This window comes from Mus caroli, unplaced genomic scaffold (genome assembly GCF_978045245.1).
Source record: "Mus caroli unplaced genomic scaffold, Mus_caroli_1 scaffold_12, whole genome shotgun sequence".
Classification (NCBI taxonomy): Eukaryota; Metazoa; Chordata; class Mammalia; order Rodentia; family Muridae; genus Mus; species Mus caroli.
In genome coordinates this window covers 70,966,898-70,981,881 of record NW_028227267.1, presented here as the reverse complement: position 1 = coordinate 70,981,881, position 14,984 = coordinate 70,966,898, and the positions used below count along the sequence as shown (strand labels likewise).

Sequence of the window (14,984 nt, the reverse complement as noted above, 5' to 3'; positions counted from 1 at the left end):
TACAAAGGTCATAGTAGATAAATCTTTGATAAGCATTCTCTATGAATTATTTCTGAGCCATTTCTAAGTCAGTTTATTAAGTGAAGAACATGCACACACACAATTATATTTTGTATTATTCCTTGATAGTGAAATCAGATAAAGAATATTACATGTCTATGGTTTAAAAATTTTTCAAGAAAAATAATTCTAAAATAAACCAACAAAAAGTAATTAATTTAGGCCTTCAAAATGGACACTGATAAGTTCTTCAGTCAAGATACATATAGATAATACTCTCTTAAAAATAAACCCATCAGAAACATCTTGTCCTGTGAATCCCTTAATTTAGGAAAAAAGTGTTGAGGTTTGGTCTTTTGCTATGAATTGTAATGCTAAATACTGGCCCCCAAAGTTGGTTGTCCTCAGGAACAGGATTTTCTTGTACACCAAGGGATGTTATGTAGCCTTGCTCCTTAGTTTAAAACCATTTGGTTGAGTAAAGATGTCTACAGCCTATAGCTGGGCGGAAGAGAGGTAGGCGGGGCTTCAGTTCTCTGGATGAGGAAAAGAGGGAATGGTGGAGAGAAGACACCATGGCTTAAAGAACTAGCCATGAAGGGGTAAAGTATCCACACCTTGGTCTTCATTCTTCCTGAGCTTCATGTGTTTCGCAAATTGTATCTTATATCTTGGCTATTCTAAGTTTCTGGGCTAATATCCACTTATCAGTGAGTACATATCATGTGAGTTCTTTTGTGATTGAGTTACCTCACTCAGGATGATGCCCTCCAGGTCCATCCATTTCCCTAGGAATTTCATAAATTCATTCTTTTTAATAGCGGAGTAGTACTCCATTGTGTAAATAGACGGCATTTTCTGTATCCATTCCTCTGTTGAGGGGCATCTGGTTTCTTTCCAGCTTCTGGCTATTATAAATAAGGCTGCTATGAACATAGTGGAGCATGTGTCCTTCTTACCAGTTGGAACATCTTCTGGATATATGCCTAGGAGAGATATTGTAGGATCCTTTGGTAGTACTATGCCCAATTTTTTGAGGAACTGCCAGACTGATTTCCAGAGTGGTTGTATAAGCTTGCAATCCCACCAACAATGGAGGAGTGTTCCTCTTTCTCCACATCCTCGCCAGCATCTGCTGTCACCTGAATTTTTGATCTTAGCCATTCTGACTGGTGTGAAGTGGAATCTCAGGGTTGTTTTGATTTGCATTTCCCTGATGATTAAGGATGCTGAACATTTTTTCAGGGCTTCTCAGCCATTCGGTATTCCTCAGGTGAGAATTCTTTGTTTAGCTCTGAGCCTCATTTTTTAATGGGGTTATTTGATTTTCTGGAGTCCACCTTCTTGAGTTCTTTATATATATTGGATATTAGTCCCCTATCTGATTTAGGATAGGTAAAGATCCTTTCCCAATCTGTTGGTGGCCTTTTTGTCTTATTGACGGTGTCTTTTGCCTTACAGAAGCTTTGCAATTTTATGAGGTCCCATTTGTCGATTCTTGATCTTACAGCACAAACCATTGCTGTTCTATTCAGGAATTTTTCCCCTGTGCCCATATCTTCGAGGCTTTTCCCCACTTTATCCTCTATAAGTTTCAGTGTCTCTGGTTTTATGTGGAGTTCCTTAATTCACTTAGATTTGACCTTAGTACAAGGAGATCGGAATGGATCAATTCTCGTTCTTCTGTATGATAACCGCCAGTTGTGCCAGCACCATTTGTTGAAAATGCTGTCTTTTTTTCCACTGGATGGCTTTAGCTCCCTTGCCAAAGATCAAGTGACTTTGCCCCTTCTTGGAATTGGAAGCAAGGCACACATGGAAGGAGCTACAGAGACAGTGTTTGGAGCTGAGACGAAAGGATGGACCATCTAGAGACTGCCATACCCGGGGATCCATCCCATAATCAGCCTCCAAACGCTGACACCATTTCAACACTAGCAAGATTTTGCTGAAAGGACCCAGATATAGCTGTCTCTTGTGAGACTATGCCGGGGCCTAGCAAACACAGAAGTGGATGTTCACAGTCAGCTATGGGATGGATCACAGGGCCCCCAATGGAGGAGCTGGAGGAAGTACCCAGGGAGCTGGGGGGATCTGTAACCCTATAGGTGGAACAACAATATGAACTTATCAGTACTCCCCCAGAGCTCGTGTCTCTAGATGCTTATGTATCAGAAGATGGCCTGGTTGGCCATCAGTAGAAAAAGAGGCCCATTGGTCATGTAGACCTTATTATGCCTCAGTACAGTGGAAGGCCAGGGCCAAGAGGTGGGAGTGGGTGGGTGGGGGAGTGGTTGTGGGAGGGTGTGGGGACTTTTGGGATAGCATTGGAAATGTAAATGAAATAAATACCTAATTAAAAAAAAAAGACAGGATAGAGTACAGATACATGTCAACAATAGCACGTGTTTCAGGACTTAAGACTAATATACATTCCTTTAGTGAGCATTAATTCTTTATGACCCAGAGAAATATTTTCATATAAGAAAATTAGGTATGCGGATTGTAGTGTGAATATCCTGCACTTTATGTTTAATATCTACTTATAAGTGAGTACATACCATGCTGTCTTTTTTTCCACTGGATGGCTTTAGCTCCCTTGCCAAAGACCCTTTTGGGTCTGTGTTACCTCACTCAGGATATTTCTAGTTCCATCCATCTGCCTACAAATTTCATGATGTCCTTGTTTTTAATAGGTGAGTAAGTAGTATTCCATTGTGTAAATGAACCATATTTTCTTTATCCGTTCTCAGTTGATGGACATCTGGGTTCTTTCCAGTTTCTGGCTATTATGCATAAAACTGCTATGAACAACAACAACAACAACAACAACAACAAACTAGCCATGAGGACTGCCCCGTCAGAGTAGGTGTGTCTCAGGAGGAGCACGCGAGTCCTATCCTCGGGGTTAGTGATAGGGAAGTAGACACTGACAGCCATAGAGGGTTGATGTCTACCCATGTGACTAAGGCTTGTTATAAATATAAAAGTTTGTGTGTCTTTTATCAGAGAACTGAATGATCCAAGGTGGGGTAGAAACCCCCAAATTAATATTAAGTATTTACCACAACAAGAAAGGGCAAGGTGCTGGTGTGTGAGAATCCATCCTGTGAATTTGGCAGGAAACAAAACAAAACAAAACAAACAAACAAAAGAGATGTTTTTGAGCCCTGTTAACTTGGTTTATGGTGAGGAGTTACTGAAAAAGTGACATCAGAGGACCAGGTGGGAGCCAGGCCTTCGTCCCTCCCCTCTCTCCCTGTCCTGTTTACCCAGGCAGGGCAGGGACAGTGGCAGGAGGAGGCACACAGGCTCTTCTGCAGAGAGGACAGGGAATCCTGGGGCACCACATTTGAACCTGTGATTGTTTATCAGCTCAAGAAGCCCTTTTCACTACAAATCAACTCCTTTGTAACCAAGGAAAATTAGCTTTTTAGCCAGGTGTCATTGGTTAGATTTAAGATTGAACTTTGGCCTTTACCTTATCAGGCACTGTGTAACCTTATCCTTAAACATTGTTTCCATGAAGGATACATTTTTTTTTTTTTTTTTTTTTTTTTTTGCCAGTAGGCTTGCAGGTGAGAAGCGGAGGCTTGGGACCTCTGGGACTTGCCCGAGAGAAATAAGTGTCAGATGAATGGCTTCAGGAAGCTAAGGCTGCTGACATAGGCAGTGGACATGGAGCTAAAGGGACACAGTTGCCCCTCCCTTTTATGAATGTTTCCCTTGGGGACCTTGGGTCTTTGTTACCCATGTGTGGTTCCTTTGACTCTCATGAAAACTGCAAATAATCCAAAAATACCTTGTGACAAAGTATATGAGACAGATGCTGAGGGAACTGATGTGGCTAAGAGGAAACATGCCCCTGCTCGAGCATGCTAATTAACTAGATTGTTAACTCCATGGACTTGAGGTGGGCTAAGCAGCTTTTGGTATAAAACCCATTCGACCCACCAGAGAGGCCATGGATGGTTTTATAAGCTTAGATTTTTCTAAAGTGTGTGTGTGTGTGTGTGTGTGTGTCTGCCTGCCTGCCTGCCTGTCTGTCTGTCTGTCTGTCTGTGAGAATGTCTTTGAAGGTTAGAGAAAGTGTGGTCCTGGAGTTAGAGTTAAAGGTGCTTGTGAGTCCTCCAGCATGGGTGCTGGGAGCCAAACTCAGTCCTCTGGAAGGACAGCAGGCACTTTAAAATACTGAACCACCTCTCTGGTGTCCAGAAGCTTAGACTGTTCAGTTTGAAGCCAGCACTGGCCCTCAAACACCTCCAGGGAGAGTGAACCAGCACAGCAGAGCCGTCTCAGCGTTGTTTTTGACTGCTGTGATAATGACTCAGTCAGTCTTGTCACTGGCCTGGTTAGGTGCTTGCATTGATTGGCTGGCGAGACCTGGACAGAAGTATAGGAACAGTTTCAGCATAGGTTTGAAAGTAGTAATTTCTAGAAATATCCATCCCTCCCATCCCCCAATCCTCTCTTCAGCAGGAAGTTGAGATATGCCTTTGTTCTAAGAGAATTTCCTTGTTAGCATCCTTTTTGGCCAGTTTTCACCTTGTGAAAAAGATGTCTATAAAATACTCTGCTTTGGGAGCCAGGTCTCAGTCTATCCCTGGCTTCCTTCTCCCTTGGCTTCCTAAGTGCTGGGTCACAGGTGTGTACCCCCATGCCCGGCTTACATACTTATAAATATTTCATAATCACAAATTACCTTGTGAATTATGTACTTGCCACCTTTGAATAACTAACTGAGCTCTCTTCCTAGAGGTGGCTGTAGAGCCCTCCTCAGAGCTTGAGAAAAGCCAGCAGAATACCAAGGGAACTGTTATCCAACCAGTTTCTTAAACAGGTCCTGTAGGTGGGAGAGCACTGCGGGAGGATAGAGGGACAGGCTGGGCCCACTCCATCCTCCACTGTCTTAAGAGCCTGGGCAGAGTGTCACAGTCTTTGATTTTAACCTTGGAAGGTAGCTACCTGGTCCCCCAGAGCCAGGGCCCCTGGGAGGCTCCCCACTTAACTCTCTCCTGGACCTTTATGGGAAAGCTTTCTGTCCAGTTGTAGAGAGAGCTTTCCTGCAGACCTGGGCCATGGGAGAAATGGCTGATGTGCTGTTTCTTGCACTGATAGAGCTAGCTGGGCGTCAAGTACCTGGAGTAGGGGTGATGTTGAGTTCTTGCTCAGCACAGCACCTGCTTTTTCTGAGCCCATAGGTTAGCGTTGCCTTTCGGTGGACCAGATCCCTGCCCCTTACTATGTGCAGGGAGGTGGGTCTCTATTATAGCCTATACACCACAGAGCATGAGGACCACATATCAGAGAGTTGGCCTAGATAGCAACACCCATGAGAGAAACATCTAATCCAGCTTACCTTGTTCTATGACGCTTCTTTTCTTACTAGAGAAACACTTGTAAGGATTTCGGAAAATATAGCAATGTATGCAAAGGAAAATAAAAAAGCCACTTATTGGATACCCCTAAAGGACTACCAATGATATATTGATATGTTAGAAATCTGTCTCTCTTACTGTGACTTTAAAGATGTTTTTAGATGTGATTGTACGTGCACAGAGGGTGTGACATTGACGTGTTAATGCGTGTGTGCACAAACACAGGGAAAGTTTTTAATAGTTGCAATCCCATGCCCTTGGCTTCATCTATACGATACTGGGGAAAGAAAGTCAGAGAACTGTACCCTTCTGTCTCTGTGGTAGTATGATAAAGGGCTCTGTGTCGGGGAGGAGGCTGAAATGAATGGCTGACATGAACATGTGGAGAGTCAATCACGGTTCATGAATTGACTCTCTTTCTCTGTCTTAGAAAACTAAACGTGGACAATGGGAAATTTGGAGACTTGATGTGGTCTAGCTCTGCATGCAGAGTGGAACAAAGCCTCCATCAGACTTGGCTGGCTGCTCCGGGCAGCTGAAGCCCTCTGGGTTCCGGGCATCCTTTGGTAGAAGGCTATGTTTCTTTTTTTCTTTTCCTCAGCTCATTTGCAGGTACTCAGACTGACTTTAGGTGTAGCAGCTCTTGTAATAGTGTGGAGCTGAGTGAACCCCACTGATTTGTGCATTGCTGTAATTTTCCTCTCTCTGCTAACAATGGCTCTCCTTTGAGAAACCACACCTACACTCAGGGACATTTCTCCCCTACCCCCCCACCCCCCACCCCAGCACCTCTCTTTTTCTTCCTTTTCATGCTGAAAGTTAATATTAAAAATCTTGGGTTCTGGAGAGATGGCTCAGTGGTCAAAAGCACTTCCTGCTCTCCCAGAGGACCCAAGTTCAGTTTTCAGAAGCCACATGGTGGTTTACAACCATTAATTTTTTTTTTAAAAAGTTTTTTTATCTATTTGCTATTTATATGAGTACACTGTAGCTGTCTTCAGACACACCAGAAGAGGGCATCAGATCCCATTACAGATGGTTATGAGCCACCATGTGCTTGCTGGGAATTGAACTCAGGACCTCTGGAAGAGCAGTCAGTGCTCTTAGCCGCTGAGCCATCTCTCCAGCTCCCGTTTACAAACATTCATAATCCTACTCCCAGGGGGTCTGATGCTCTATCTGGGCACCTGTACTTATATGGCACATGTTCTCAGACAAAACACTCGTAAACATTAAGGAAGAAGAGAAGGAAGAGGAAGAGGAGGAAGAAGAAGAGGAAGAGGAAGGATAGAAGAAAGAAGAGGAGGAAGAAGGAAGGAAAAAAGAAAGAAGTCATCTCCCAGTAAACTCTAAATGTGCTTAACTTATTTTTATTTTTATTTATTTTTTGACCACACTGAAGTATTGATTGCCTTGGTCTTGTCTGACTGAGGTTCCTGTCCGTGCTGTCAGGAGAGACTGGTTAGATAACAATCTGTTAATGTAACAAAACAATGAAATAACCGACTTTAAAAAAGGAAAGGTTTGCTTTGGCTTTCTTTTGGAAGTTCCAATCTATTCTGGAGGCCCCATTGCCTTGGGGCTGTGGTGAGCTGGGGGTACATCATGGTGGTACTGTTGGCAGTTAGTGGGCTTATTTTTTTCTTTTAATGATTTATTTTTATTTCATGTGAACTCGTGTTTTGCCTGCATGTATGTCTGTGAGAGGCTGTCAGATCCCCTGGGAGTGGAGTTACAGACATTGTGAACTGCCGTGTGGTTGCTGGGAATTGAACCCAGGTCCTCTGGAAGAATAGGCAGAGTGCTCTTAACTGCTAAGCCATCTCCCCAGCCTGGTGGTGGGCATTTAAGAGGTAGCCTGTAGCACTGGGCTTCTGGGGACTATTTATGGCATGAGCTTCCGTTGCTCTTGGTTTGAGAAAAAAGTTGTCCTTTTGCCTTCTGTCTTCCTGTCCTTTCTGTCCTTCTGTCTTCTGTCTTCTGTTCTTCTATCCACGGAGCCCCATGGCACCACACTGTGCAAAGCTGCCTCTTGCAGAGGGCCACTTTGTGTATTTATAATGCACACACAGGAGTTGGTGAGAATTGTCAGCTGCAGAAAGTAGAATGATCAAACCTGGTGGCATCTTCCTTTCCCTTTTTTTTAAATTAAATTTAAGATTTATTTATTACATATAAGTACACTGTAGCTGTCTTCAGACACACCAGAAGAGAGCATCAGATCTCATTACAGATGGTTGTGAGCCACCATGTTGCTGGGATGTGAACTCATGACCTCTGGAAGAACAGTCAGTGCTCCTAACCACTGAGCCATCTCTCCAGCCCCCGCATCTTCCCTTCCTTAAACAGTGCTCACGTGTTTGATGGAAACATTTCAGCCCATCAGTGATGCTGAGATACTCACGGGCAGGCTGCAAGGTTGGCTTTCCGGACTCTGCTTCAGGACCCCAGAGTTCAATCTTTCTGTCCAATTGCACCTTTTTCTCAGAACCACACATTTCTTTTAAAAATATTTCATTGTAAATCTTAAAAATGCAAAATAGTTTATATATATATATAATATATTTAATTACAGCTTCCCTTCCCTCAATTGCTCACCACCTCTCCATGGACCTACGTCCATATCCTTTCTTGCTTCCCCTCCTTCTCTCTCTTTAGAAAACAGGCTTCTAAAAGATAATAAGATAAAAACAGACAGACAAACAGATGTACAGACACAAAAAGAACTGAAGACAAAGCATCAGAACACACGTAGTCACACACATCCACACATAGAGAAATCCCATAAAAACCCTAAACTGGAAACCATAATATACAAACAAATTTCCTGTAAGGTTAAAAGAAAAATGCCCAGACACACACACACACACAAACAAAACAAAACAAAACAAAACAAAAAAAAACCCAGACAAACAGAACAAAAAACCCATTCAAAACTATTATATTATCTATTGCTGGGCATAGCTCCTGCCCTTACAAGTGGTTCGTATATCCAGTGAGGTCCCATTGGAGAAAACTATCTTTTCCTTTGTAAGCAGTTATCATCTGGAGATAGGTTCTGGGTTAGGGATGGGGCTTTGTGTGCACTTCGGCTTTCACCACTGGGACCCCATCTGGCTTAACCCTGTGCAGACCTCTTGCCTCCTGCTACATCTCTGTGTGTTCACATGCATGTCAGCCCTGTTATATCTGGAAGGCCTTGTTTTCTTGGTGTTTCCATCTCCTCCATCTCCTCTCGCTCTTAGAATCTTTTTGCTTCCTCTTCTACAGAGTTCCCTGAGCCCTGACAGGAGGGGCCTGATGGTCCCTTTCTCTCTACTTCCCCATCAACCCATAACTATCTATTCTATTTCCCCCAGTCTCTTACTCGGTGTCTAACCTCTGTAGCTATATGGATTGTAGCTCTGCTTACCGAAAACTTATTAGCTAACATCCACATGTGTGCAAATGCATACCATAGTTGTTCTTTTGGGCCTGGGTTCTCTCATTCAGAATAATTTTTACTAGCTCTATTCATTTACCTGTGAATTTCATTTTTAAAATAGCCAAGTAATAGTCTGTTGTACGAAGAGACTACTTTTTCATTATCTGTCCATCCGCTGAGGGGCATCTAGGTTGTTTCCAGTTTCTGGCTATTATGGACATAGCAGCAATGAACATGGCTGAGCAAGTGTCTCTATGGTAGGATGAGGCGTCCTTTGGTTATATGCCCAGAGAAGTGTCGCTGGTTCTTGTGGTAGATCAGTTCCCACTGCCACACTGCTTTTTCTAGGAACTATACAAGTTTATACTCCCAACAACAATGGATGTGTGTACCCTTAGCTCTGTGTCCCCACCAGCAGGCGCTGTCATTTGTTTTATCCACCTTGGCCATTCTGACCAGTATAAATGAAACCTCAAGTTAGTCGTCAAATTGCATTTTGATACTTGTTATCCAGTCTTGTCTATCCACTCCTTGATTCTTTTTTATATGTTTTTTACCCCACCCCCTTGCCCACTTAAAATTTAAAATTTGAGTGACTTCTTAGACAGAAGTATTGGCGTTTTTATTTTTGCAAAATGTTCACAGTTGAGCATGGTGCTGCAGGGCTGTAATTGTAGCACTGTGGATGCAGAGAGAGAAGATTGTACTGTTTAAACCATCCTAGCCTATTGAGGTTTCCAGGACAGCTAGGCCTACATAGAGATCTCCAGTAACCCAAAGGAAATGCACTCGCCAACAAAAGAGAACCCGCTTCCAGGGAGCATCAGGACGTGGCCTTTCTGTTTACGTGTGTTTTTGTTGTATTGTCTTCACAGTCGAAATCAGCTGTCTGCCCTGCCCGCCTGCCTGTGTGGTCTGCCTCTCAAAGTCTTAATCGCAAGCAACAACAAGCTCGGATCACTGCCTGAAGAGATAGGTCAGCTCAAACAGTTAATGGAGTTGGTATGTTACTGATTTCTAAGATGCTCTTGTTTGTTAACCGGCTATAACCGTTAGAGGTCCTCTGAAAGACTTTGTTACAGAAGGAAAATGGAGAAGTCTGTGATCATTCCCCCATCCCCACCCCCATTGCTCTAACAAAATACCCGAGACTGGGAATTTTATACAACAGATTTTTTAGATCACAGTTTTGGAGGCTGAAAGGACATGTGATCCGTTTGGCCACTGCTGCAGGCTTTCCTTCCTCACAGCTGATAACATCATGGTGGGAGCAAATGTGTGAGGGAAAGAGCACATGGCTAGACAGGAAGCCAAGGAGAGGGAGGGACCAGTTTTACTCTTATATGATGGTCCACTCTCATTAGTCCTTAGTGCGATCTTGTAAGCAGTATGATCCTGTAAGAGCATGCTCCAGTGCTACAATCATCTTCTGCTAGGCTCCATCCCTTAAAGGATCCCTGTGGAGGTTTGAATCTGCTTGGCCCAGGGAGTGACACTATTAGGAGGTGCAGCTTTGTTGGAGTGGGTGTGGTCTTGTTGGAGGAAGTGTGTCACTGTGGGTGTGGGCTTTAAAACCCTGTCCTAGAAATCAGTCTCCTGGTTTGCCTCAGATGAAGATGTAGAACTCTCAGCTCCTCCTGCACCATGCCTGCCTGGAAGCAGGGTTCTAGGATCCTGTAAGGAGTTAGGCATGTCCAGGACAAAACTGTCTCCAGTTCTGGACACAAGCTGTGTGTTTCTTTTGTAGTGAGCTGATCTTTTATGTTTTTTTGTTAGGTATTTTCCTCATTTACATTTCCAATGCTATCCCAAAAGTCCCCCATACCCTCCCCCCCCCACTCCCCTACCCACCCACTCCCACTTTTTGGCCCTGGCGTTCCCCTGTACTGGGGCATATAAAGTTTGTGAGCTGATCTTTGCTGGGGTCTCCTGTGTTGTTGCCAGCTCCTGTCCTACACCTTACAGCCACAGACTGATCTCCCTCGGGCCTGCAAGTTACAGGGTGTCAGAGTGCCAGCGTGTTGTAGAAGTTTCACTGTTTGATGACAGCTTGAGCTGTAACACCCTCATCCATAGCACTGTTCAGTAGACATCCAAGACACACAAACAATGAGGTTTAAATGTGGTATGGCTATGTTTAAACAGTTCAAAGAAACAAAAGAAAGTAAGTCCTTGCTATAAATTATATTTAACTCTAGATAGGTCAAACTTATGACCCCCCAGTGTGTATACGAGAGAAAACTATCCAGGTGGCACTGTTTGTATCCTAGTGTTTGTACTAAGCCTTTCCTACCAAGTCCTGTGTGTGTCATGCAGGGGCCACACACCACACATAGGACCAACCACACTCTAGTGCTTAGTGCCAACAGGGCTGAGCCACCACTTTGATGTGACAGCTGTGCAGCTTTGGTGTATTTTGTTCTGTAGCTCCCTGGGTCTTGGCAAGTGTGCTTTTGGTAAAGAACATTTTTTTTTGGGGGGGGGATGCAGTGGTCTGGTTCAGTGGGTAAAAAAACCAAGTCACCAAGTCACCAAAAGTCACCAAGACCGAGGACTTGAGTTCAGTCCCTTGGACCCACATGGTAGAAGGAGAGAACTGAGTCCCATAGTTGTCCTCTGACCTCCACATGTGGTCTGTGGTGTGCGCACACACTAAAAAAATAAAAACAAACAAACATGCATGACATTTATTTGTGAAGCAGGCAAAATATACCAATGACGTTACTTAAACATGGAGAAGTGATATGGCCAGCCTTGATTCAAGGTCAAAGACTAAAAAAAGATTATTTTCCATCCATCCTCATTTATCTTTGATTTAGTTTTATTTATTTATTTATTTTTGATTAAAATAGTAGTGTTGCTATAGGTAACCGTGTCATGTCAAATTATTTTTAGTTATCAATTGGGGAGAGAGTTCCCTGGAGAGCCAGATATCATTCTTGAGCAGAAGGCTTTTGTTTTTGTAGCTACAGATTACCGATTTGTTTTTTTTTTTTTTTAAAGTAAAGTTGGGCACTCCCCGGAGCATTCAGAAAACTCACCATTTAAGGCTTGAGTGCTGAGGAAATCACTCCGCCCACTAGACTCGAAGCATTGTTTGTTGGCTGTTTTGGAAAAGCTGTTTCAAACACTTTCACGTCAGAGTGTTCTGAATAGAATCATACCCACTTCTAAGTGTGCACCAACATCACCCAGAGTTCTTGTCCACTTTAGAAACAAAGCCCAGACACCTCAGCCATCAGAAAGAAGCAGTTGTCCTTCTTAGTTTTGTAAGGAAGTCAGGCTGCAGAACATCATCCTAGCCTGGCCATCGCAGCACGACCACCTTAGAGTCCTAAGACAAACAGTATCCCATGTCAGCCATAGCCCGTACAGGCAGCTCCCTGCCCAGCCCCACACCTATGCTCCCATCTCCCTACACAGCACAGCCATTGTCCCACCCAGCCATTGTCCTGCACAGCCATCTGCCTACCCGGTCAACACCCTGGACAACCAACACCTAGCCATTCTTCTTCTCAGCCCCTGTGTATTTTCCATCTGATGCAGGCACTGGTGCAGGGCAACTGATGGAATCTTAATTCTGTATCTGATCCTTTTAGAGTCACTACTGATAAATCAAGTCTAGAACTTTCAGACCCCCTTGCCCTGTCTGAATCGTTTCCTTACCATCTCTCGAGGTTTATCTTGCAGCTTAGATGTTGTGTGTTTAAGTGCTGCTTCGTGGGAAGAAGGGCGAAGGCTGACATGTACTGCGCATCTGTTTCTAGTAGACTGTTAACTATTTTATTTACCTGCATCGTTCCATAAAGCCTTAAAATAACCCAGCAAGGCGGGTAGCACGTTGCTATGTTATAGCCTGGAACCGGTTCCGTAGTTACTTACCTAAGGGGGTGGAGCAACGTGGCTGATTAAAGTCCACACCAGTACTGAGCTCAGCGGTGTGGAAAATGGTGATTTCTTTCTCTGGAATTCCTTATTACAGTTTGCTGTGACTTTCTTATTAAACTCATGACAAGCCACAACTTGCAGATGAGCCGGAGACCTTCTCCTTGATGGCCCTGGACAGATGGGCATGTTTGAATGTTTCCTTACAGTAGAACCAGGTCAGGTTGTGGGCATTTGTAGCCCTGCGTAGACTAAATCTCATTTAAACTCAATTAAAACCTTCGGAACTTGTTGAACTTGTGTGTGTGTGTGTTTGCATGTTTATAAATGTATTTGGATTGGGTATCTTCCTTAATGGGTTCTCCATTTGTATATGTGTCTCTGTGTGTGTTTGTGTATGCACAAGTGTTGGTATGGGAGTGCATTTATGTGTGTACCCGTAACATATGTGCCTGTTCCCGTGCATGGGGAAGCCAGAGAAGGAGGTTCAGGGTTCTCTGTCCCTCTCTGCTGTATTCCCAGGAGACATGATCTCTTGGAGAACCTAGATGCTGTATTTCGGCAAGACTGGCAGGACAGCAGGCCCCAGCAGTTCTCTCTTAGCCTTCCACTCACAGTGCAGGGGACGATAGACACACAGCACCACACTTGGCTTTGAGATTCACTCTGGAGATCTGGCTCAGGTCCTCATACTCCTGCTACAAGGACTCCTACTGAGTGAGGCCAGACTCTGAGACTTCTACCTTATTTTTTGAGGTGGGATCTCTCACTGACTGAGCTATGCTAGGCTGACCAGCAAGCCCCAGGAATCTTCTAGTTCCTGTCCCTCCTCCCAGGGCTGGGATTACAGGCAGCTGCTTCTGGCCCAGCTTTGTAACACAGTTGCTGGAGATACAAATTCAATGCCCTTACAAGGGTTTCACTGGCTGAGCCATCTCTGGAAATGTGCTTCTTTTTCTGTCCGATCCTGCTGACAGATGAGGTGTGTCTGGTGAGAGGTGCTCTATCATGGCCACATGTTACAGTTGACTAGCAGCTGTGAAGACTGACATGCTAACAGCTCAGTAAAGTCCGGTCCTTTTACAGATGAGACCTTTGCCAAGGACCCAGGAGTTCCACCCTGGTGCTGTGCACTGAGTGGGTTGCTGGCCTTGATGGCTTTGCTTGATTTCTCTCGTGTCCTCCCTGGCTGAGCATCCCCATCTGCCATGCAGAAGAACAGAGGGCCTGACTTAGGAGCCTGCCTTCACAGCAGAAAGCCCACCAGGCTGGATCCAGTCATGCTGGTAGGAAGGTGCATTTCTAGGCCCTAACCAGACACACAGGGCTTTTATTTACCTTTCAACCACTGTTTGGCTGTGTGGGGCATTTGAGCTAAGAGCCAGATGACAAGCTTCCGACGAGAGTCCTCCCCACCATGATTTTATACCTAGCGTCTCTGGTAGGTGTGGGAGTGTGTGCCAGCGCGTCTGCTGTAATCATTTGTCCATTAGTGGTCTCTGGTAATGCCTTTGACCTTTCTGGTTTCTGTGGAAACCTGGGAGTTACTCAGAGCCTCTCTGTGGCTTCCATTTCTGCCTTTAGTAGCAAGAACAGGGAATGGAGCCTCTGTTTGTGGGATGTGGAGAGGTCTGAGGCCTAGGTTCACAATGGAGAGGCAAGGGCGTGAGGTGACCATACATCACATCAAAGGCTGCTGCTCTGAAGGGGTCAAGCTTATGTTAATATACATTTTTTTTTCCTTTTTCCAAGTTCTGACTGTAGGTATTGAGGGTTTGATTACCAAGAAATGAAAATTGACATTATTGAGGTACCACTTAATAGTTTCATTTACTTCTTGGGTAGTCAGTGGATTTTCCTGATATAGAAAGTAGAAATTAGAAATATTTCATACTCTATTTATTTATTAATGTATTTATATATATGTGTGTGTGTACTGTGTTTATTCATATATATGTGTGTGTGTGTGTGTGTGTGTGTGTGTGTGTGCTTTACTGATTGAGTGAGTGAGTGCAGGTTAGGAAACTTTGATGAGCCTCCTCCTTTGCGGGAGTGAGGCCCCTCCTCCCACCTTGTGGTTTCCTGGAGTCAGGAGACTTTGGTCAGGTGACTGGTTCCTCCCTCTGATGCTCATCCCTCCTGTTTATGTGAGCACACAGAGAGTAAGACACTTGCCTCAAGTTGTATAGTGAGACATGCAAAAGGCATCTCTACAGAGGGGTCTGGTTCCATGCTGGTTGGACACTGTTGATAATTTGCTTTTGCACCCATTACCGAAAGACCTAATTTTCTTATAG

General features: G+C 44.2%; 1 protein-coding gene across 7 annotated transcripts in view; it reads left to right on the top strand.

The window, feature by feature from the left end:
* Window positions 1-14,984, top strand: part of Lrch1 (leucine rich repeats and calponin homology domain containing 1) — a 185,794-nt gene that overhangs the window by 99,135 nt on the left and 71,675 nt on the right. For all 7 annotated transcript variants that reach the window (XM_021181697.2, XM_085828771.1, XM_021181695.2 and 4 more), the window contains exon 3: window positions 9,678-9,804. In XM_021181697.2, the coding sequence (XP_021037356.1) occupies window positions 9,678-9,804 (127 nt within the window). The remainder of the gene's footprint in view (window positions 1-9,677; window positions 9,805-14,984) is intronic.